The 23,774-nt window shown below is 42.1% G+C and overlaps 1 protein-coding gene across 1 annotated transcript in view; it reads left to right on the top strand.

Moving 5' to 3' along the window:
* The first annotated feature begins 214 nt into the window (after positions 1 to 214).
* SLC25A24 (solute carrier family 25 member 24) overlaps positions 215 to 23,774 on the top strand; it is an 80,858-nt gene continuing 57,298 nt past the window's right edge. The window contains 1 exon segment of the mRNA XM_029617795.1: positions 215 to 919. Within this exon segment, the coding sequence (XP_029473655.1) occupies positions 728 to 919 (192 nt within the window). The 5' untranslated portion in view covers positions 215 to 727.

Genomic DNA, 23,774 nt, shown 5'->3' with positions numbered 1-23,774 from the left:
TCGTACGGCCTGCCCTGTGATGGCGAGGGCTACAGTGCTGGTGTGGTTTCCAACCCCTGCCAGCAAATGAGGGCGATCTGCATGGCCGGCGTTAGTTGGGTGATATTAGTGAAGCAGGCCGCAGGTGAGGAGGGCGAGGGCAGGAAGCGGAAGGTGTACAAGAAACACACTTTGCTACTCCCCTAGGGCCAATGCAGGGGGCAAGGTTCCTGGGGGTGTGGCACGGTTGCCATCTTCCAAGAAACCTACAAAGATTATTCCTGACACTCTCTGCCAGCCCTGCCCCCGCATTTTAAATCATAGACAGAGCCACCATTTTGAGGAGCTGTGGGGTGGAAAGGGATGCGCCTCTCCAGCAGGCCGACGACCCCGGGGGTGGGGCGGGGCCTCTTGTTTCCCCTCTGTAGCAGCGGCCTGCAGGACAGCCATGGCCGCAAACGCTTCCTGTTTGTCCCCGATCCATCACCAGCCGCTGTTCAGCCCCACCGACGCCGCTTGCTCGTCGGGCGCTCTGATCACCGAGGGGGCCGGAGCTGGCAAAGAGCGGACGGTGCTGCTCCCCCGGGCGGGCGGGGAGAAGCTCCCGCCCCAGCTCCCGCCGCCCTCCTCGCACTGGGGCGGTGCCCGATCGCCCGCCTCTTCCTCGGAGCTCGGCTCCCCGCTCCCTCCCCTCCTCCCTCTGCCTCTCTTTCTGGCCCGGGGGATGCCCCGCTGAGGTCCGGCGACGATGCTGCTGCGGCTGCTGCACGAGGCGCGCTGCGCCCAGGGGCAGGAGGAGGCGGCGGCCAGCGACGACTCCGCCAAGTACGCGGATCTCTTCAGCTACCTGGACCGCAACAAGGATGGCAAAGTGGAGATCGCCGAGCTGCAGGAGGGCCTGCGGAGCATGGGCATGACGCTGGAGAAGGAGGCCGGCGAGGTACGGGGGGAGGCTCCAGGCCACGCTCGGCGGCTAATGGGGAGGGGGACGGTTACCGCAGCCCGGGCCCTTCCCAGGCGGGGGCCTCTGGTGGAAAACGATTTCCTGCAAACTAAGCATGGCTCCCCCTGGGATCGTGCATGCCTATGCCTGGGTCTGCCTCAAAGAGCCCGAGGGGGCAAGGGCTAGGCATGCCCAGCCCTCTCAGTCCATTTCCCTCTGGTAAAAGTTTTCCTTTTCTGCCTCCTTGATTCACCTTATCCCTGAGATCTGTTAGCGGGGAACTTAAGGCAAGGCCCTCTCCTTATTGTAATGCGGCTTTCAAATTGGGCATTTATTTCTCTGTGCATCCCGGAGCAAGTGACCTGATCAGATGGTTATTGTAACAGTTTTGAAATATATTAATAAAAAAGTTTATTTTCTGGAATTACAGTACTGGAGCTCATCTTTGTGACAGCACATTTCAAGTTTTTGCTCTGAATGTGTCATTTTGTTCCAGGAATAGCAAAACCAGGAAACTGATTTGGTAGCAGGGTGCCTTGTACTGTAAATAGAATTTCAGCTGTTAGTGAGATGCATTTCATGGAGTGCATTGAAGATTAATAAAGTCATGATTTTCTTATGCCCCTGACCATGCCTTTTAATATAATCTTTAAAGAAAACTAAGCATGAAATTTAATGTAGGACATTTTTTCTTTTGTTCTTATTGATTCAGTGCCAAGCACTGCCAGGACTACATGATGCTCACAAATGAGCAGTTGGTAATGTTTATAAGAAACTTTTATCCACTGTGTATGGCTCAGAATTTCAAAAGCACACAGCAGTATGTAGTAACCCTCCCCTCTACTAGTTTAATATGCTCCTATTACATTTTCCTAAATTCTTTAAGCCAGAAACCCTGTGGTTCCCCTGTGGGCAGCTGTTTGCCTCGGTATCATAATTGATCTCCAGTGGCATGAGATATGGTCTCTTCATGCAGTGTTGTACTGATTGCAGAATGGACCTTTGAAATATTGAAAAAAAATCTTGCTGACATTTATTTATTTTATTTAAATTCTTTTAATATACCGATGCTCAAGATAAAGTCTTATTGTACTGGTTTACAGTGTAACCCAGGGGATTACAGTACAGGACAATTGAAAGAAGAAGAATTAGTTTAACAGAGTAAAACGAAATAGTACACCATTGATTAGCATGGATAATTAAATGAGAGGTTCAAGCATAAGTTATGTATAAACATTTGATATTCCACCTTTTCTAAGTAAATCTCAATGCAGGTTACAATCAAAACTACAATTAAAACCATAATCTGCAGTAAAGATCAAAGAGCATTTAAATGTGTGGTTAGGGCATATATATATAGTTTGAGGGTTAATGAACCTGTGGGTCTGGCTGGTCAATTAGATAACAAGAATATAAAGATAGGCACAAGATTACAGATGCAAATATGATAAGGCAAGCATTTAGTGCAAAGGTAGTACGGATAAGATAAGTAGGAGTAGCCTGTGGTTGATGGGATTGGGGGTTCTTGATCAGAAAATTCTGGTATACATGTAGTGGAAAGAAGAGTGTCTCCATTGTAATTTTAGGGGAAGGCCTGGCCCAAAAGCCAAGCACTGAGAGAGAGAGATTTTTTTTTGTGAAGGTAAGGGTAGAAGTCCAAATTTTTAAGGCATAGCAGCTGAATGCATGAAGGCTTGTGCAAGTTAATCTGGCCAAAGCTAGAGGAGGGGTGGACTGGAGGGCCATTTTGGAGGACCAGAGTTATTTTGTTGGAGTGTAGAAGAACAGAAGATGGAAGAGATACTCAGCGGGCTTGTTGATTTAATGCATTGAAAAACAAAGCAGTTTTGAATGTAATTCTGTTGTCAACCAGTAGCCATTGCAACTGGTGCAAACTGGACCTTTTATGGTCAGTTCATTTGACCCCTATCAGAAATCTAGCAGCTCTGATCTGTAATAGTTGGAGACATTTGAAATCACAGAGCTCTTTCATTTCACTTAAAGACCTGATTCACTAAGCTTGTTTCTCCAAGGCTCACGGAACATTATAGGGGCTGATGTAATAAGTTGCATGTTAAAACTGTGTGCTGAAATTCAGCTCAATTTCTTAACTTGTATACAAAAATCAATTTACTTCCCGATGCACTAAGCTAATGGTATGCTAGTGCATCAGGAGTTATTAAAAAAACAAAACAAACCCAAAACTTGACAAAAAGTGTCCTCTTGACACAGATCCTTTATTGCATACTATGTAAATATTCACTGTAAATGCGTTTTACTATGTAAATATTCCTGTCCCTTTTCTCTTTTCTCCTCCTATCCCAGTTGGTAATTTCCTTGTTCATTGTAACTATTATTTTCTGCACCAGTTCAATTACCCTAGTTCTATGTTTATTACACGACTTGTTAAATGTAAACCGACTTGATGCAACCTTTGGTCGTGAAAGCCGGGATAGATAGATAGATAGATATATAGATAGATAGATAGATAGATAGAAATAAATAAAAACATGCTTACCTGACAATGGGGCCGATGTAATAAGACCTGCGGCAAAACAGGCGCAGGTTATCTGTGCGGGTTTTGGTGCGGCTGAAGCCGCTGCTTCTGTGGGATGTAAAAAATATAAATTATGCAAATTATTTGGGCACAGAAATCTGCATACCTAAGCATGGTACAGGGCCTAGGTAATAAGCGGCCGCATCTTCGCTCAGAACCCGCGCTGATAATCCGCACATAAAAGCAAGTGAGCGAGCAAACGGGTCTCCCTATTAAGTGAAAGCATGACCCTGGAAATTGTCTTTAATATTTCAAATAACTGTGCTGCAGAAAACAGAACAAATATTTTCAGAGATGCTAATTCATAACAATCTTGCTGCTCTTCTGGCCGTGTATCTGTCTGCCCAGGGAAGCGCCTACCTCGGTTGCCGTGAAAAGTGGCTACTCTGAAGCCGAGAGAGGTGTTCAGCCAGGTGCTTATCAGGCCGCTCATGCTTTTCTGTTCGTGGCAGAAAAATCTGCACGATTGGGCGCCCAGAAAGGCACCTAGCTTACCTTGCTGCTCAGGCACTCTTCTGGCCATGTATCTGGCTGCTTGGGCAATGAGCTAGGTGCTCAGATCAGCTCTCAGCGCCTAGGGAAGCACCTACCTAAGTTGGCCATTCCAGCGCCTAGCTAAGCTGGTCACTCGGACACCGAGATAGGTGCTCAGCAAAGTGATTTTCGGTTCGCTCAGATGCCGACATAGGCCCCCCCCCCCCCCCCCCCCGAGTTTCAGCGCTGATACTTAATCTGTGCCCTGACCATGGCAAAGCCCACACTAACATTAGCGCAGCTCCCTGCATTGCCTATGATTAGCTAATCTCCTCCTTTGCATGCCGTTAGCATGCATTCATGCAGGAAAAACCGCAGGTCTGTAGGCGCAATCATACATGCTTTTTTTTTTTTCCACGCACAAAACCCTTATTACATCCCCGTATAGGGCTTTGCGCGGGAAAACACACGTACATCTGCACAGAAACCCGCGGCAGCTTCAGCGCACCTTATTACATCGGCCCCAGTGTGCGCAGAAGACATGTTTACCATGCACAAAATACAGGTACAAATGTTTTATGCATGTAAAACATTTTTGGTCTTGTCTTCTGAGCATAAACCATGCGTTAAGTTTATGTGCCTCTCTGTATTGTGGCTTAAAAGCTGATGCTTTCATTAACATGGCCTATAAATGGAGGAGCACTAAGCCGTGCAAACCCGTTGTGCACATTTTCTTGTGTGCCAAACTCGTTGCTGCACCGGGAGTAAAGCTTGCACACGCAAGCTGTGTGCACAGCCCAGAGCAGCTTATTGTATTGGGCCCATAATGAGACAGTTAACCACACTATTTTATTGTTATTTTGGCCTTCCCATGCTGTGGTGGTAGTGCCGTGATCCTTCACTTGCAACTACCTGGGTTTAACACCTTCCCCCCCCCCCTCCCTTTTTTTGTGCAGTACCTGGGACTCCCTCCTCCTGACTGACATGTCAAACTGTTGGCCATACTGAGGTTATTACGCTGACCTTATTGGTTTGCTGTCCTCTGTTCATTCAGTTCATTATTATAAGCAGACGCTGCACGATCTGTCGTCATAGTTTAATACTTGTGTGAGTCAACGTGACTACATGTCGGTTGCGAGCAGCCATGCGAGGCCCCTGCAGTTGTCATGTTTACCTCCCTTTAAGAATGTATTTTGCTGCAGTCTTTAAGCCTTAAGCAGGTTTAGTTTGTAGGGCAGGCTATATATTTGACTAAATAAATCCATTGCAGGTGAGAGAGAATTTTTTTTTTTGTAGTGGAATGTTTAAGCACCAGGATCTGGATACAATTTAGATTTGTTTAGAAGGAAAATTTCACAGCCATTTAACAGATCACCCTAGCAAGAGAGACATCTTCCTTGTAGGATTGATCGTCCAGACTGAAGACGTGTGTCCCTCGTAAGGCAGACTGCTGAAACATACATTGGGCTGCAGATGCTTAAAGCTCGCAGCTGTTTGCCATCCTGCCAGCTCTTCCCTGGTCACTAAAATACCACATCATAACCCAATCGTTTCCCAAACTTTGCAGATCCGGCGCTTTGCAAATAAATTGTTCGGTTGAGAGCTTACCCTTATTTCCCCTTTATCTCCTTTACAGGCCGATGCGATAAAAACATGGGCCCGCACGATCGCCTCTCCCGGGTGACCGATGCAATAAGCGAACGAGCGTCCCTAGCGCGTCCCTGGCATGGGACACCCAGGAGATGTGGCTGTGCGCGGGTTAGTAAAACGGACGCATTTATATGTGATGAACGCTATTAGCTATGCTTTTGTTTTTGACGCGCTGATTCCCCCCCCTTATTGCATTGGGGTTATGGATACGCGTCCAACTGCTCATTGAGCTGTGCACTGGGCTGTGCATACTCTTGCATTGGCCCGTTTGTGCTTAATCCTATTCTGTCCCAAGCCACCGAGCCTCTAGATACGCGCCACTGGAGACTTGATGCAGATTTGGACGGGGGCTGTCTTTAAATCCTTCAAGGACTTGAGGACACAATTTGACATCCCATATGCATCGAGTTAACCGGTAAAAGGCTAGATTGTTTGTTTTTTGAAAAACCATAATATAGAGTGTGATGTGAATTTTTCCTGAGCTGGATATTGACCAGAGGACCTCAAAAGGCTATTCCTTCCCTCCCCCCATCTGGAAAGACCCCTAGTGTGTATGGGTCACAGCTTAGCCCTAGTGCTCCCACAGGAACCCCTGCATTCGATGAGAGGGTGAGGCAGATGTTTCATTCGAAATAATGAATGCTCTTCTGGTGTGTGTCTAACTCTTAGTGGAGTAGTGAAAAATTGACAGTTGTCACACTGAAGCATCCCATAGCGTTGTGTTCCTCTCACTGCGCTGACATGATGGCACTGTGCTTTCTTAAAATCCACTAGGGATGTACATTGGCTTGTTCTTGTTTTTAGTGTGCACTACAATGGAAACGAACCGAACCCCTCCCCCCAAATAATGAAAATAAAAACTAATTTTCTGGTTGTACATCCCTAAAATCCAGCAGTGTTTACAAAGCCCAAAATGGTCTTTCTCCCCCACTTCCTCTCTTCTGCAGCCTGGTGGCTCTTCCTGGCCACTGTCCTGACATCAGTTGCCTGGGCTCCTTTGAGAGGTGATGGGCACTAAATTTTAGGCACCTGGATTTTCTTCAGCTGTGTCATAGATGCTTGCTAAATATCCCTCAAGTTTGCACGTCATAATCCTAGGCTTACTACAAATTTCTATAGTGCTGCTAGAAATATGCAGATTCACAAAGAGACAGCCCTTATAGCTTGGGGCTTACAGTCCAATCAAGACAAGATTTGAGGAAATTTTGTTAGAAACATAGAAACATGATGGCAGAAGAAGACCATATGGCCCATCTAGTCTGCCATTATAATTCCCATTGACTCCTTAGAGATCCCCTGTATCCCATGCTTTCTTGAATTCAGATACTGTTTTTGTCTCCTCTATTTCCCCTAGGAGGTTGTACCATGTATACACCACCTTCTCTGTAAAGAAATATTTTGTAAGATCACTCCTGAGTCTAGCCCCTTTCACTCTCATCCTATGACTCCTCTAGGGCCTCTCTTCCATTGAAAAAGGTCACCCTGTGCATGAAAACCTTTAAGGTATTTGAATGACTCAATCATATTATGTCTCCCCTATCTTGCCTTTCCCCCAGAGTGCACATATTTAGATCTTTGCCTGTCCCCAAGAGCTTTAGAACGAAGACCACTGGCCATTTTAGTAGCTACTCTCTGGACCAACTCCATCCTATTTATATCCCTTTGAAGGTGCGGTCTCCAGAATTGTACACAGTATTCCAAGTGAGGTCTCACCAGGAAATTATACAAGGGCAATATCACCTCCCTTTTTCTGCTGACCATTCCTCTCCCTATGCAGCCAAGCATCTTTCTGGCTTTTACTGTCGCTTTATCCACCTGTTTGGCCACCTTAAGCTCATCAGATATAATCACCTCAGATTCCACTTTTCCTTGCCTCCAATCCTATTCCTTTCTCTAGGGATTTTGCATCCTAAATGCACTACTCTGCATTTTTTAGCATTAAATCTTAGCTGCTAGATCTCTTCCTCATGTTTTTCACACCTTCCTGACTATCCATCCTGTTACAGATTTTGGTGTAATCGGCAGAAAGACAATCATTCTCCAACAATTTTTATGTCGCTCACTCAAATGTTGAAAAGTACTAGTCCAGGGACTGATCCTGGAGGCACACTGCTAGTAACAACCCCCTTCTCAGAGAAAACTCTGTTTACCACTACTCTTTGTCACTTCCTACTCAGGCAGTTTCTAACCCAGTCAAATGTTCTAGGTTCCTTACCAAGGGCGCTCAGTTTATTTAAGAAAATGCCATATTGGGTCAGACAAAGGGTCCATCAAGCCCAGCATCCTGTTTCCAACAGTGGCCAATCCAGGCCATAAGAACCTGGCAAGTACCCAAAAGCTAAGTCTATTCCATGTTACCATTGCTAATGGCAGTGGCTATTCTCTAGGTGAACTTAATAGCAGGTAATGGACTTCTCCTCCAAGAACTTATCCAATCCTTTTTTAAACACAGCTATACTAACTGCACTAACCACATCCTCTGGCAACAAATTCCAGAGTTTAATTGTGCGTTGAGTAAAAAAGAACTTTCTCCGATTAGTTTTAAATGTGCCCTATGCTAACTTCATGGAGTGCCCCCTAGTCTTTCAACTATCCGAAAGAGTAAATAACAGATTCACATCTACCCGTTCTAGACCTCTCATGATTTTAAACACCTCTATCATATCCCCCCTCAGTCGTCTCTTCTCCAAGCTGAAAAGTCCTAACCTCTTTAGTCTTTCCTCATAGGGGAGCTGTTCCATTCCCCTTATCATTTTGGTAGCCCTTCTCTGTACCTTCTCCATCGCAATTATATCTTTTTTGAGATGTGGCGACCAGAATTGTACACAGTATTCAAGGTGGGGTCTCACCATGGAACGATACAGAGGCATTATGACATTTTCCGTTTTATTCACCATTCCCTTTCTAATAATTCCCAACATTCTGTTTGCTTTTTTGACTGCCGCAGCACACTGTACCGACGATTTCAATGTGTTATCCACTATGACACCTAGATATCTTTCTTGGGTTGTAGCACCTAATCGCAAAGGCCCACGGCGGGTGTTGATGCAATGTGATTTCTACCCAGTGCTCTGAATGAGAGGAGAGGTAATGAGTTGCAGAGTGAAGGCTGGCTCATACCAAGGGGCCACTGAACCCAGCAGTGGGCTGTCCGGATCTCTAGAAAGTACTCAACAGTTACCAAAGAGTAGATCCATTTCTTATTGCTTACGCCCAGGGATAAGTGATGGGTTTCTCCAAATCAGCCTTGCTATTTATCTCAAATTTGACTGCATTATGGTTACAATGACCAAGCAGCTCCACCACCATTACATTTTGCACCAGATCCTGCATTGCACTGAAAACTAGAACTAAAATAGTACCCCCTTTCATGTATTGTAGGACCATTTGTGCTATGAAACAATTTCTGCCCTGATGAGACACTTATCCAATTGATATTGGGTAATTGAAATCTGCCATTATTGTTTCCACATTTGGCAGCGCGTTTAGCATTCCATAATCTGGTTTCCCATCCCCACTTCTGTACGCCTCCCCATCACGCGTGGAATTTCTATCCACACAGATTCCAGAGAAGATAAGTTTATTTCCTGCAGGATCATTTAATTCCATGGACTTCTTAACATATAATGCCAATTTGATCTGCTCTGTCATTTTGATTACTGTGTCCCATTGTGGTGTGTTTTTTTTTTCAGCACGTCTGAGATGCCTATTCGGTCTCCCATCTTATTTTTTAGACTTCTGGCATTTGCAGACACATTTAAATATATTCTTTTTCATAACCTGCTTACAGTTGATTCAAATAGTTTGATATTAGTTTATTTTCTTTATTTTCTCATCTGCCCTGCACTGTCAGGTTATTCTCATTTCCCCTTTCTGATGGTATCCTCTGTAGATATCCCTCTCTTAACTGTGCACTCCTGAGCGACTGTCTGCTTCTCCCACAGTATTATTCTATTTCCTTTTCAATTATTAGCAGCCCTTAGGTTCCATTTTGGTTAAGGTGGAACTCATCCCACCAGAATAGGTTCCCCGCTTCCCAAAAGGTTTTCTAGTTTCTAATAAAATCGGACGCTCTCCTTCATGCACCATTGTTTCATCCATGCATTGAGATTCTGGTGCTTATTGTGGAACTGGAAACATTTCTAGGGGTCCTGGATTTTAGCTTCCAATCTATCAGCCTAACTTAGCCTCCAGCACCTTCTTTTGTCATTGGTACTTACGTGGACCATGAGAGCTGTATTCTGCCCAAAACATTCTAAGATCCTGTGTAGACAATGTACGAGGTCTGCTACCCTTGACCAGGCAGGCAAAATACCAAGGCTGCTAGCCAAGTTGCCAGTAATGGTCGTCCTATTCTTGCCTTCCTGAATATACAGCCTTGAAGATGCATTCTTAGTGTGAAAAGACTCCTGGAGAGAAGGTCCCAGCTACAGGACTGGGTCCTGCTACTAACATGTGACTCCCTCTTTTCTCATGACCTTGCTCCTCTAAGGCAGTGGTTCTCGACGGGTGTGTCGCGAGGTCCTGGGAGGTGTCGCAGGGCCAGCACGTGGCTGCCTCCTTATCAGCCCGGGTGGGAGTTGGTTGCCTTCTCTTGGGCCTGATGGGAGGCTACTCTCACTTCCTTCTCTTCTTTCTGGCCCAGTGGGAGGCTGTTTCCTCCTTCACCCAGATCAGAGCGAGACATTGCCAGCTCCTGCTGTTCTGGGCCTGATGAGACACAAACTTTATCTTCCCCTGCAGAGTCTGGGAGCGATGCTGCTGCTGATCTCTTTACCCTGTGGAGGGTGGGGGAAAGGAGGATGGGGATGCTGGGAAGATGAAGGTGGAACGGAGGGCGAAGTGTGGGGGCTGCTGAGCAGGAATGGATGGGAAACAGGGGATTGGGGTATCTGGGCAGGCAGGGAGATGGGGTGAAGGGGATAGGGAGAGAAGCAGGGGAGAGAGGGAGTATGAGGAAGAGGATGTGGGGGCCAGGAATGCTGGGCAGGGATAGGAGTGTGAGCGGATGATTGAAAGGGAGTAATTGGGGGAAAAGTGAAGGATGATGGAGGCATGGAAGGGGAGTGACAGGGTGCCAGAGCCATAATATGTCAGGCAGGGGAATGTGCATTTCTTCTCTTTGTACTTTGCTTAGTGTAGGAGGATTTGTATTTCTGTTTCTAGCTCTCCAGTTTTGCACTGCATGCAGAGTGGCTTTTTGAGGTTTCCATTCCAGTTTTTGTCTCCACATTTGGAATTTGTGGTCTCTTATTCTGTGTTTGGTGAAGGCTGGATCTGTATGTGTGACTGAGCTGAGGTATTTTACTAGTAGGTAGGGATTTGTATCAATCTTCTTTGTTGCATTTTCTTATTATCACTAGGACATGCATTGGTGCTGCACTGCTGCCTTTTCATAGGAAGGGCTATTGCTGTTTGAGTTCCTGGAATTAGTGTTGCAATGGTATGGAAGGTTTGCTACACATGTGCTGAGTTTTTTGTTTTGTTTTGTTTTGTTTTCAGATGGGAAGGCCCGCTTACAAGGGGGCTCAGCTGGAACGCGCCCCTCTGTCGTGCTTTAGGCTCTGTGCTCCTGCTTAGATCGGCAGGGATTGTCTGCATGTCTGGGCCTCGTCTGTGGCAGTCCTTCCTGAGGGACTTGATTTTAAAACATTTTTTCTCTTGATATTAAATGATTTTGGTGACCTATATAGTTAAGGCCTTTGGTATGTAATGCTACTCTGGTATTGCTCTGATTTTTCCACTGCCTTCAGACCTTTTGCAGTTGGTAAAGGCGGGCTATGGTGTTTTGAATTAAAAACTAAAATTGGGAAAAATGTATCATGAAAGCCCTCCACAAACAAACATTTGTTGAAAGAAAATCTAGAAAGCATTTGAGGAGAGATGATAACCTTTTTTATTAGGATCCCAAAAAGCTTTACTATGCAAGCTTTTGAGGCTACAGGGGTCCCTTCCACAGGCAATGCCTGTAGCAGTCTTTCTCTGAGATTTAGTTTCTAACTCCTAACATTTTTGCCTCTGCCAGCAGCTTTTATTTTGTTGCCAGCTTCATAAATGACCAACTAGATTGCTCATCAAGAATAATGTTCTGGTAAAGGTGGCAAGTTAGTAATGGTAGGATTTACAATAAGTTGGGGTCGGTCATGAGCAACGCTGCAGAATTCTCAGCAGATCTCAGTCCTGGCTCTTCCACAACCTTTTTCACTCTTCTCTCTTAGTCTCTGGAGTATGCACCCATTATCACCTGAGCACATCAATACGCCTCTCTCCTGGATGGGTAGAAGTGTAATTGTACTCTCTGCAAACTCTCTCTCTCTACACACACCCGTCGTGTTTTACTTTCTTCCAGGTCTCGGAAGATTGTGTGCATATACTGGAGAAAAGAGGTTAGATTAGCTCAAGTTTAAAGAACATGAGCAGTAGCGCCGGTCATCAAAGCTTTGAAGCAGTGGCTAGAAGGCATGTGCAGACCAAATATTTTTGTTTTGGGTAAACCCAGGCCCCAGCATCTTGGGGTCGGAGGCGCTCAGGGAGGCCCTGACTGAGTTTGACTTGGTCCTGCTGGGTAGGCCCCAGTTTTTTTTTTTTAATTTCTTGGCAAATAGTGCACACTACTTGCTGAATTGAAAAAACACTAAATATTTATGGTTTATTGTAGGGAGCATGCATTTGTTTTGGGTAAAAAGAACTGAAACAAGAATGGTTTGGTTCAGATTACCCATTCGTTTTAAATGAATGCACATCCCTAGAAGCTGCAGTTGAAGCCTTGATGGCTGCTGCTACTGCTCGCAAGCTTCAAATTTTTGTGTGCCTGTACTGCAACGCAGAAATCCATGTAGGTCGATAAATAGATCAGGCAGAGAAACAGCTGGTGTTTTGCAGGCATGGTGAGGCCTACATTTGCATCAGATTTAAGGTTTGGCCGAAAATTCTTGCAGTTTACTCCATGTCACAAAAAAGACAATTACCCCAAAAAGTTGACAGAAATTAAGGCAAATAAGTTTCTTGCACAATTTGAAATGGTGCAAGATTTGGCACTAAGCAAAAACTCCAGTTGCTGAAAGATGCACAGATAGAGCTGTGGCACATGTGCCTGATCCTTAAAGCGGCTCCTGGGAGAGGACCTGCTTCAAACTTGCTTGCATGCTCATTCTTTCAGGCCTGAAACGGGTATCTTAGCCATTCCTTTTTTGGAAAGGAATTTTTGTAAATTGTGAGACCTTTTTAATGAACTTGTGACCCATGAACTTTGAAAGACCACACAGGCCCCCTTTTTTAGAAGTCAGAGAATTGCTAGGGCTCAGTTTTCAGACTGGAAATGTTGCCCTGTCTTTTCGGTTTAGTACCTATCGCTAGTTTAATTATCCTTGACTATCTCTTCATTCTTTGTGCTCTCATTCACTTTCCAGAAGCTCAAGTCAGACTTATTCTTCGTACCTGGAATCAGGGATGTTGTATTTGTATCACATGGATAATACAAACATTTGATATGGGCAGTATTGAAATCCTAGCACATGAAGCTTCTGCCTGAGGTGGAATTGAAGTGAAAACAGAAAGATCAGAGATGTTCTATAAATTGTTTGTTTGTGCAGGTTCCTGCTCTGTAAGGTGCTTTTTCTCTGAGACTGGTGAGTCCCATGACCTGTCTGACCTTTCTCTGTCAGGCCCGGCATGGGAAATACCCTCTAACAGGCCTCTTCAGTGAGTAGTTATTAGTATGGCTTCTGCAGGACATTCCCAGAACCAGAAGGAAGGAATTAGCTTTAAAGATTTTTCTCCTCATAAGATTGTGTTGTGCCAAAGCCATAGGAGTAGACTGTAAATGATATTAGGCAGCACACCCAGGTCCGTCTGTGGTGGCACTGTACTTCTGAGCCATAATCCAAGATTTAAAGAAGACTGGCAGAGCATAGACTCACAGTGGTACACGGATCTGTCCAAACAGGTTTAAAAAGACAAATCTTCAGGAAATTTCTTAGCTGTGGCATTCAAAATCTGTCCTCAGGACCTCCGTAGCCACTCAGGATATCCTTGATAAATATGCATGGAATATGTTTGCATGAACTTGGTCTGCAATCGTGTATATTCATAGAAACATAGATATGACAGCAGAAAAAGACCAATCGGCCCATCTAGTCTGCCCAGCAAGCTTCCACACATATTTTCCCATACTTATCTATTTCATCAGCTACCAATTTCAGGGCCCTTGTTGGTTTGATTCAAATTTCCTGCCATCCCCTGCCATTGATGCATAGAGTAATGTTGGAGTTGCATCAAAGGTGAGCATAAGGCTTAATGGTTAAGGGTAATAACTACCGCATCAAGCAAGTTACCCTGCTGCTTGTTTACCCAGACTGCACAGATCAGTGCCTTGTTGGATGTTGTCTGACTGTAAAACCTGTTTTCCACATTTCCCCCGCCGTAGAAGCAGAGAACAACACTGTATATGCATTCAAAGTGATGTATCAGGCTTAATTGGTGTAGGGTAGTAACCGCCGTAATACGCAAGCTATCCCCACGCTTAATTGTTTACCCAGATTGTGAAGTTTAGTCCTTGTTGGTTGTTATCTGAATGCAAATCCTCTTTTCTGCATTGCCCCTTGCCGTTGAAGCAGAGAGCAATGTTGGGGTTGCATTAACCGTGCGAAGGCTTATTGAGTAAGGGTAGTAATCACTAGGTAATAGCCACCATTCCAGCAAGCCACCCCCATGGCTCTACTCTTCATTCCCAACCTCTAGCCCAGAGCTTTCCAAACTGTGTGTCGGGACACGTTAGTGTGTCGCCTGCAGTGTGCAGGTGTGTCGCTCAAGCCCGGTCAACTCTGATGCGAGTTTGGGCTTTTTTTTTCCTAGAGATTCACTTTTTTTTTTCAGTTTATGGGTTGCTTATTATTGGGTGATTTTTTGGGGGGCTTGGTGGGTGGAACGAGCCCAGCCATCCTTGCATTGGCTGCTGCTGCCGATGAGGCCTGGCCATGAGGAGTACTGACTGCAAGCAGCAGTGTCTGGTGATGATGGGAGTGAAGCACTTAACTGGCAACAATCAAAAAGACGAGGTACATGAGTGTGGGGGCCAGACATGTGCTGGGGGGAGAGAGATGAGTGAGTGGGGGGCAAACGTGCTGGGGGGACAGACATGTGCTTGAGGGGGAGAGAGATGAGTGTGTGGGGGCCAGACGTGCTGGGGGGAGGAGAGAGATGCGTGTGTGGGGGACAGACAATTTGTTTTATTATTGTTTCTCATAAATTATAACAACATGAATCTTGGAATATATATTTTTAATATAAATTTAAGGTTTTCATGAGATAGGTTGTGTCGTGAAACATTTTATTTATGTATATATTTAAGGAAACATACATAAATTGTCGAAATATGTTTTGTTCGTTTAACCTTTAACCTCTGGTTTACTAGTAGACTGAATTACCGTGTCGTGAAATTATGTTTGTCTAAAAAGTGTGTCACCAACATGAAAAGTTTGGAAAGCTCTGCTCTAGCCTTTTTTTTATTTTATTTATTTATTTATTGATTATTTTTCAGTTTACATTAGGTCAATCATTACATTCAATCTTAATTGAATTGGTAAATAAAAACAAAAAAAATCTGCAATTACCACATAACAAAAAAAAAAAAAAAAGTAAAGGAAAATTATTTTTCGAAAAACTATTCACCTTAAAAATGTACATAATTGCATAATATGTAATATATAACTAAAGAAATCTAATGGTAACCATATCTCCAGGAATATATATATAACATCTGAGATAGCTAGACAATGACAAGGGAGAAGAAAAATAAAAGAAAAACTATTAATTCTGAAAACAGCTCATTTACAGCTGGTGTTTATATATATGCCTGCATTATTTAGGTTCCTACTGGAGATGAAGCAAGAGGTTCTCGTAATTCTACAAATTGTCGTAACTGATCTGGCTGGCTAAAGCTAAATGACTCGGTACCCCTTCTAATTATACATCGGCAGGGGTACTTTAACAAAAAGGAGAAACCTAAGACTGTTACTCTTTGTCTTAAATCTAAAAATTCACGCCTCTTTGTTCTGGTAATTGGCGCAAGGTCTGGGAATATCTTAATGTTTTGTCCACAATACATAATGGGAAATTTTTGAAAATATGCTTTCATAAGGGTACTAATATCTGTTGATGAAATAAAAGAAACTATCAAAGTTTCTCTACCTAATATTTGCATATCAGAGTTTTCCAAAAAACTCGTGAGATTAGCAGGGATAGTCAAAGCTTGAGGAGAAGTTCTTTTAACAAAAAAACAAGAATTTATTGCAAGCATATTATTATTAATATCAGAAAAACCAAGAACTTCTACCAAAAACTTTTTAAAGGAAACAAAGGGAATCTCCCCTGCTATTCTAGGAAAATTTATTATCCTTATGTTTAACTGTCTAATATTGTTCTCCATTATTTCTAATCGTTTTGAGGAACCCAACTGGTCTTTTACCATAGCTACACTCAAATCTTGTAAGGACTTTATTTTCTTCTCAGCTTCCCCTATTCTATTTACTACCTCAATTGTCTGTCTTTGTATCCCTGTATATTTTTGCTGCAGATCATTGGATACTGAGTCTATTTTCCCTTCCAGTCGGTTAACAGTATCATTTAAACCATTTACTAAATCCCAGATTGCCCCTAAAGTTACCGTCTCTGGTCTTAAATTTATTGCCCGCACAGTACCTGGGTCCTCAGGTTGAGAAGGGTTTTGTCTCTCTAATTGAGGAGAAATTTCCTCAATTTTCACTGAGTCCAGCATGGAGCTTGCTCCTCCAGAAGACAACAATCTTTTTACCTCTTCGGTATTTGATGTTGCTGCATCTCCATTGGTATCCCGTCGGGCCGCAGGCGGTCGTATGTCAGGGCTGAGAGATGCCTCCTCAACGGGTGTAACCCGTTCTCCTTCCGGGTTACGTCCAACAGTCTCATTGGTACTCTCTTTCCCCAGCTGGGTCATAAAACGATCGATTTCCAATTGAAGTAGGGAAGGCAAGGGCTCTGGTGGAAACACCCTTACCTTCCCTTTTCTTTTTGGAGGCATCTCTTTTAAAAAAGAAACAGGGTCGTCGGTCGTTATGAGCTGATTTGTCTGCTTCTCAGCAATCAGAGATGGTGCTGGGCTCCCTTCAGCCCGTCCTAGTCCGGACTAAGCCGGACAAAGCCGTGCGCACCCCTTGGGCGCGCACGGCTTTGGTGACGCACCGGCGGTGGCAAGCACCGGAGTCGCAGCGTTTTTCAGCGTGCGGCTCCTCCCTCTCACTTCCGGATTCGGGGAGGGTGGGTGATGGTGGTCCGGCCCTGAATCGGGGCCCAGCAATCCGGTCTCCTCAGCAGTCTCTCTCAGCCGCAGCGTTTTCAGCGTGCGGCTCCTCCCTCTCACTTCCGGATTCGGGGAGGGTGGGTGATGGTGGTCCGGCCCTGAATCGGGGCCCAGCAATCCGGTCTCCTCGTGCTCTAGCCTTTATGGATCCACAGTGTTTATCCCATGCCCTTTTGAAATCCTTCACAGTTTGTCTTCACTTCCTCTGAAAGGGCATTCCAGGCATCCACCACCCTTTCCATGAAGAAATACTTCCTGACATTGGTTCTGAGTCTTCCTCTTTGGAGCTTCAAATCATGGCCCCTAGTTCTACTGATTTTTTTTTCCAACGTAAAAGGTTTGTTGACCATGGATCATTAAAACCTTTCAAGTATCTGAAAGTCTGTATCATATCACCCCTGTGCCTCCTCTCCTCCAGGGTGTATGTATTTAGGTTCTTCAACCTCTCATAAGTCATTTTATGTAGACCATCCACCTTTTTTTGGTCGCCCTACTCTGGACCGCCTCTATCCTGTCTCTGTCCCTTTGGAGATACGGTCTCCAGAACTGAACACAGTACTCCAGGTGAGGCCTCACCAAGGCCCTGTACAAAGGGGATCATCACTTCCTTTCTCTTACTAGATATTCCTTTATGCAGCCCAGTATTCTTCTGGCTTTAGCTTGAAGAATATGTCTGATTAAGATAACCAAGAATACCCAGACTCCTCTGCTGTACTGGCCTGTCAGAGGTGAATGAACTTTGAGAGACTTTCTGACTATCACAGATTCAACGGATGCAGAAGATTTTGGGAAACTGGTAAACCCTGCAAAGCCTATAATTATAGGCCAGGAAGGCATCAATGACAGTATTTGCTTTACAATGCAGAGAAACTGAGTCCAGGATGCAAGCGTTTATCTTGCAGATGCAACAGAAACCAATGTGAAAAGGAGATCTTGTGAGGTGACAGTTTTGAATGAATCCTGGTGCCAAGCTCTATTCAAGACCCAGACTGTGAGGTGTTTACAATAAACAAAGAAGAACAACAGAAGACAAGAAGAGAATACTTGCATCAAAGCCAGTATGATACAGGAACTTGTTTACAGTGGGAGGAGAAACAGGGTTAGAAGAATTCTTAGTTGAGGGAGGTCCTCACAAGCATTTCCTATACAGGATAGATTGTCATGACAAACAGTATCATGTGTTTGTGGGCGGTTACACTTTTCTGGAAGCTTCGAGAATGTTGTATTTTGATTATATAAGTCAGAGCATGGCAGAGATTCACGGAGATGCTAGTTGGTATAGATAGAGGGCATATTGCATCTCCCAGAACACTTGTCTTTGCCTCATTTTAAAAAAAAGCCAAAATAAACTAAATTTTAAAACCTCTTGCTGAATTGCAGTGTTCTTGTGCCCTAAGCTATGAGTCCCAAAATTAGACATTTTGGCACCCCAGATGGGACTTTAATAGCTGTTGTTATTATAATTATTAATTATTAATAAGCTGTAGTATTACTTTTGGCGGACGAAAGTATACTAGGTTCTTGAAGGGTGATTTGGCTTGCCGTTCAAAGATTGAGTTACCCAGGTAGACTGGAGGTTATCCCGGAGAATTATGAGTTCAGAGCAGATGTGGAATGAAGTTGGATCCATTTTGTGAGTATGTAACAAGAAAAAAAAAAAAAAAAAAGGAAAAATCTGTAAGTAGCAATGTTTTTATTTTATTTGTTGTACAGTGTATATAGCTTGTGTGTTATATCAGGTTTAGAATACTTTTTGCACAATGTTCTTTAATATATGTTAGGGAGACAGGACATGAGTTGATGATTTGATTAAAATCAGATTGAACAGTTGAAAAAAAAACAGAGGGGTAGCCAGCACTAGTCAGTCTGGGGTCTTTTGTTCTTAGACCGCATGGCTTGCGCTCAAGCAGTTTCACTTTCACTTTCACTTTACATCTGGGGAGCGGCTGAGTAGAGCAGTTGTAAGTGTGTAGATTCAGAAGGAGAAAGAGGGAATAAGATACAATTGGTAAGTTGAAAGTTTTATAATTAGTATGATAAGGTGTTTTTCGTTAGTGGATTTTTACCAAAGTTTAGTTGTTAAACAAAAACAAATGCGGTGCTTTTAAAACTAGAAACTGCATGGCTGGATATTATAGTTTACAGCTGTCTGTGATCAGAGGTACATAAATGCCTCCAGTTTATTTTAGTCTATGAGATTTATTGTTATCAGTTCATATTTAAGTTTGTTTTGGAGTTAATGCGTGATTGCTGTTAGGGTAGCATTAACCAGAGAAATGAAGTTTTTCAGTTTTTTGGTGTTTTGCTTCTCCCCCCTCCCCCTTAAGGTACAGGGCTGAATGATGTAGCCATGGCTGGCCACAAGGACTCTTATGTTCACTGTAAACGTAGAAAAAGAATAACCAGCCCAGCAAGCTTTTTAGTTTTTGGTTTTATTTCCTACCATTAATGCAGAGATGCTCATATTTGCATCTAAGTTTTTAGAATTGTGTGATTACCACGAGTTTATTGTGAAGAGTTTTTAGCATTATGTGCAGGGTGTGTTATTTCATTTGGTAAGAACGAAAGCATGAACCTGTGTTTATTTAAAGCCATTCATAATTAGATTTGATTTATCATTGGAGAGGGATGTATGGTTTTTTCTTTGGTCAGGGGTATAGGCAGAGAGATAGAAAGGAAAACAATCTATAGATATACTATAAGAGAGCAACTTTATTTTAATGAAATGATCTGTTTATGGGTTTTATCACTTAACAAACCTATTCATTGAGTGTAATAGTTGTTTGGCGGGAGAGGAGGTGAACCCCCCCTTAGGAATGTGTTTGAGAAGAAAGAAAAAAAAAAAAAAAAAACCACCTGGGAGTGAGTCACTTTTAAAATGGATTTTACAGTTCTGCTGAGAGGTTTGAGGTTTAAGTATGTTATAGGACAAAGTGCAAAGGTGATAGAAGAGGGACTAATGAATTGATCTGTTTAATGTGAAAACAGAAATTTGTGTTGAAAGTATGGGGCAAGTGAATATTAGGGATGAGAGATGAAGTAATGTTAAAGAGGGAAGAGATTTAGGAATATGCAGAAGGCTGTGTACTGAGCAATATAGATTGTTTTGGGTAAAAGTAGAAAGTCAGTTGCATTTAATTGTGTGACGATAGGATTTATTTTAATTTAAACACAGGACAGAAATAAACGGACGGCATGCAGCAGTAAGGATGATAAATATTTCTCAGTTTTGATTATACCTCAGTAGCTGCTACCTTTTAGAAGAAAGGAAATGAATTAGGTTGCTTATTTTGATGGGAGTTCAGGTATTACATGTTTGTATTGTGGACTGGTTAGATGATATGTAAAGGAGAAAGATTGTGAGACGGTGAACAACAGAGAAATAAGCAGCAATGTCTATTATCTATTTATATGCCAGTAAGAAAAACTTTTGGTTAATGTATATTAATATGTGCCATCCTTTTATTTTGCAGACTTCCAGACTTTTAGCTGATATGTCTGTGCTTTTGGAAATGATTCGTATTTCTATTTAGGGTATTTGCAGGATTTGGTAGTAAGAACTTTGTGGAACATATGCATATTGGATGGAAATAAAATGACTTCTAATTAAGTGCAAAGTTGTTTGTTTTAAGTTTCTCATTTAGAAGGCGAATTAGGAGTTTACAAGCATAGGAAAACAAAAAGAGATTTTAGATTTGTAAAAGGAAGTAGCTCTTATCATAGGGGACAGCGCCTCCTAGGGGTGGACCATCAGAGAAAGGAAAGTAGCTGTATGACTGCTTTTTGCTGAATTAAGGTATAACAGTAGTTTGACTTTTAAAGAATCTGTAATGTCATTTTTTAACTTTCATTTTAATCATTATATTAACTGTTATATATTAGATTTCTTTCCAGGGTACCAAAGCACAAAGCGCATCTGTCTCTATGCTATGGGAGATGAAGATCAGTTTTTTTCCAGTTTGATTCCTTTGCAATTTTTGAATAGATCTATTTTAATTTTCATCCTGAGTTTTTGTTTTCTTTTGTGGATCGATCCAATTCTTTTATATTTTAAAAAACGTTTTTCTTTTTTGAGCTCAAACGTTTGTCATGTTGTTTGTTCTATGTTACATGTGTACAAGGAGGAATGAATGAATGCATGTATTATGTGGTCAGTGATGTGACATATATGTTTTAATGTACAGTTTGAGTATTTATGTTTGTGGTCTGGACCATTGCATGATGTTTTGAAATAATGTGGGGATTATTTGGCAAATTAAATATAGGGAGTACGTGACATAAAAGTATTTTCTTACTACTTAATCGGATTTGTTGCACTTTTATTTAGGTTTGAATTCATACACATGCATCTAATCTAAGGAGCTAAGAGATTCTGCCTTGACATCATCACTGAATCCTACTAAAAGAACTATATACGCACTTGGTCACAGACTTTCTTACATTTTATATGGACTGCAAGGCGTACAATTTATACCTGATTTTTGCTTTTTCTATGTTTTGTGGGAATGACTTTATGCAGAATTTAGGTTCTTTCATTCTCTGTCAGCACTTAGGTGTTCAAGTTAATAATATTATTTGAAGTGATGCTGTTTTTATTAGTTTGTATGTTCCAAGTTAAGTAGTATTTTCCAGTCTTAGATTTTATAATACTTATATGCTGAATCAGTTAAATGCATATGTACTAGGTTTTTCTATCTTTATCTATGGAAGCTGCTTTGATCACATAGAGGGTGATGTGTTTCATTGTGATTCAAATAGGATAATTCAGGGTTCAAGAGGGAGATCTCTTTATATTTCTCTTTCACACCAGCCTAAGTTATAAGCTATTTCTATTCTTTTGTTTTGCAGCTTGCACTTAGGGTAATCACTTTGCTGATCTTTAATATTTCAATATTCTAATGTCTTTGCTGAACCCTTCTTTGAATGTCTTTTCCTATGACACTATTTACTAGATTTTACCTAATGACTGTTTTACTTTCTTTCACAAAGATTTCTTTTCTTCTTGAAACAAATACAGACCTTACACATGAGGAGCTCTGCTATAGGGATCTGTAATATTCTATTACTATATTTTTTGGGTTTATTAATTGCTCATTGTTCTTTTCTTCTTATCTTGGTCCTTTCACTATAAACTCTATCTGTGACTTATAAGCTAGTGGGTTTCTATTTAGGATTCCAAAGGGGAAGATATAATTTTCCTTATTTGTCTTTTATTTATATGACATTCCTTCCTTCCCTGTGTAAAATCTTACACTGATGGTTTATCAATTTTGCAAAGTACATTAGTTTGTTTTAGATTACATAATATGTTAAAGACTTTCTCACAGAGTTAGCTTTCATCTATTGTTATGATTATCCCCAATATATTTAGACTTACTATCATTTGAGAAGGGTATTAGCCCCATTTCCCCTAGAAGTATCTGAAGACGAAGCAGTATTACTAGCCATCATTTACCTTAATAATTAATACTTGCCCTACACAGATGTATTATTTCTTGGACATATGACTGCCATAAGTGAATTAGGACTGTCCATACAGTGAGTGCTTTTACTGCTACAGGTTGTTGTCCTAATACTGGATAGCACTATAAATACCCTACAGAATTAGTATGATGTTTCAGACTTTTGCTATGCCTTTGCCTATCATGCATATGCTTTTGTATTTGATCTTCCATCACTATAGCATATGACTAGAATATGTCTTATGCTTTGCAACACTTTTACATCATGTATGCACAACACAGTATGAGTTTTTCTATAGATTCTTGGTTTTCTTCTATGTTATTGGTTTCTTTACTTTTCTTGTAAGGTGCATTGATTATATCCCTGTTTCCCATTTTAATGAATATTATCCTGGGTAGTTGTTCACAACAACAGTATTCATTGAAAAGATTTGCCCAGTATACCTAGTATTATATGAGAAACACAGTACTTTCATACTAGTCTCTCTGTGTACTTATCTTTACATGTTATACCACTATTATGTACTTACTTGATTCTGAAAGATAACATATGTGATCATGTTATTATGAAGTAGGTCCTTTTTATAATGCAGGTATCTGTATAGCTCCATTATAGAGCTAATAGCTACCTAGTGAAAATTAGTTTTGATGTAATTTTTTTGATTAACTAGTAAATGCTTGTGGGAGTATCATTCATATTAATTAGGAATCTAGAGGGACACACACCTATACACTACACCTGATAAATACCAAGGTTAGGGGTTAGGTTACACTTTTAAGTTCCTCTGTCATGGCTTAGCATCGCAGACTGATTGATGTGACACCTATCCATTAAAGGTGTCCCATAGAGGGAAATGAAGAATATGTCTGATTAAGATAACCAAGAATACCCAGACTCCTCTGCTGTACTGGCCTGTCAGAGGTGAATGAACTTTGAGAGACTTTCTGACTATCACAGATTCAACGGATGCAGAAGATTTTGGGAAACTGGTAAACCCTGCAAAGCCTATAATTATAGGCCAGGAAGGCATCAATGACAGTATTTGCTTTACAATGCAGAGAAACTGAGTCCAGGATGCAAGCGTTTATCTTGCAGATGCAACAGAAACCAATGTGAAAAGGAGATCTTGTGAGGTGACAGTTTTGAATGAATCCTGGTGCCAAGCTCTATTCAAGACCCAGACTGTGAGGTGTTTACAATAAACAAAGAAGAACAACAGAAGACAAGAAGAGAATACTTGCATCAAAGCCAGTATGATACAGGAACTTGTTTACAGTGGGAGGAGAAACAGGGTTAGAAGAATTCTTAGTTGAGGGAGGTCCTCACAAGCATTTCCTATACAGGATAGATTGTCATGACAAACAGTATCATGT

Source organism: Rhinatrema bivittatum, chromosome 10, assembly GCF_901001135.1.
Source record: "Rhinatrema bivittatum chromosome 10, aRhiBiv1.1, whole genome shotgun sequence".
In the NCBI taxonomy this organism is placed as follows: Eukaryota; Metazoa; Chordata; class Amphibia; order Gymnophiona; family Rhinatrematidae; genus Rhinatrema; species Rhinatrema bivittatum.
This window is presented reverse-complemented; position numbering and strand designations above follow the sequence as displayed.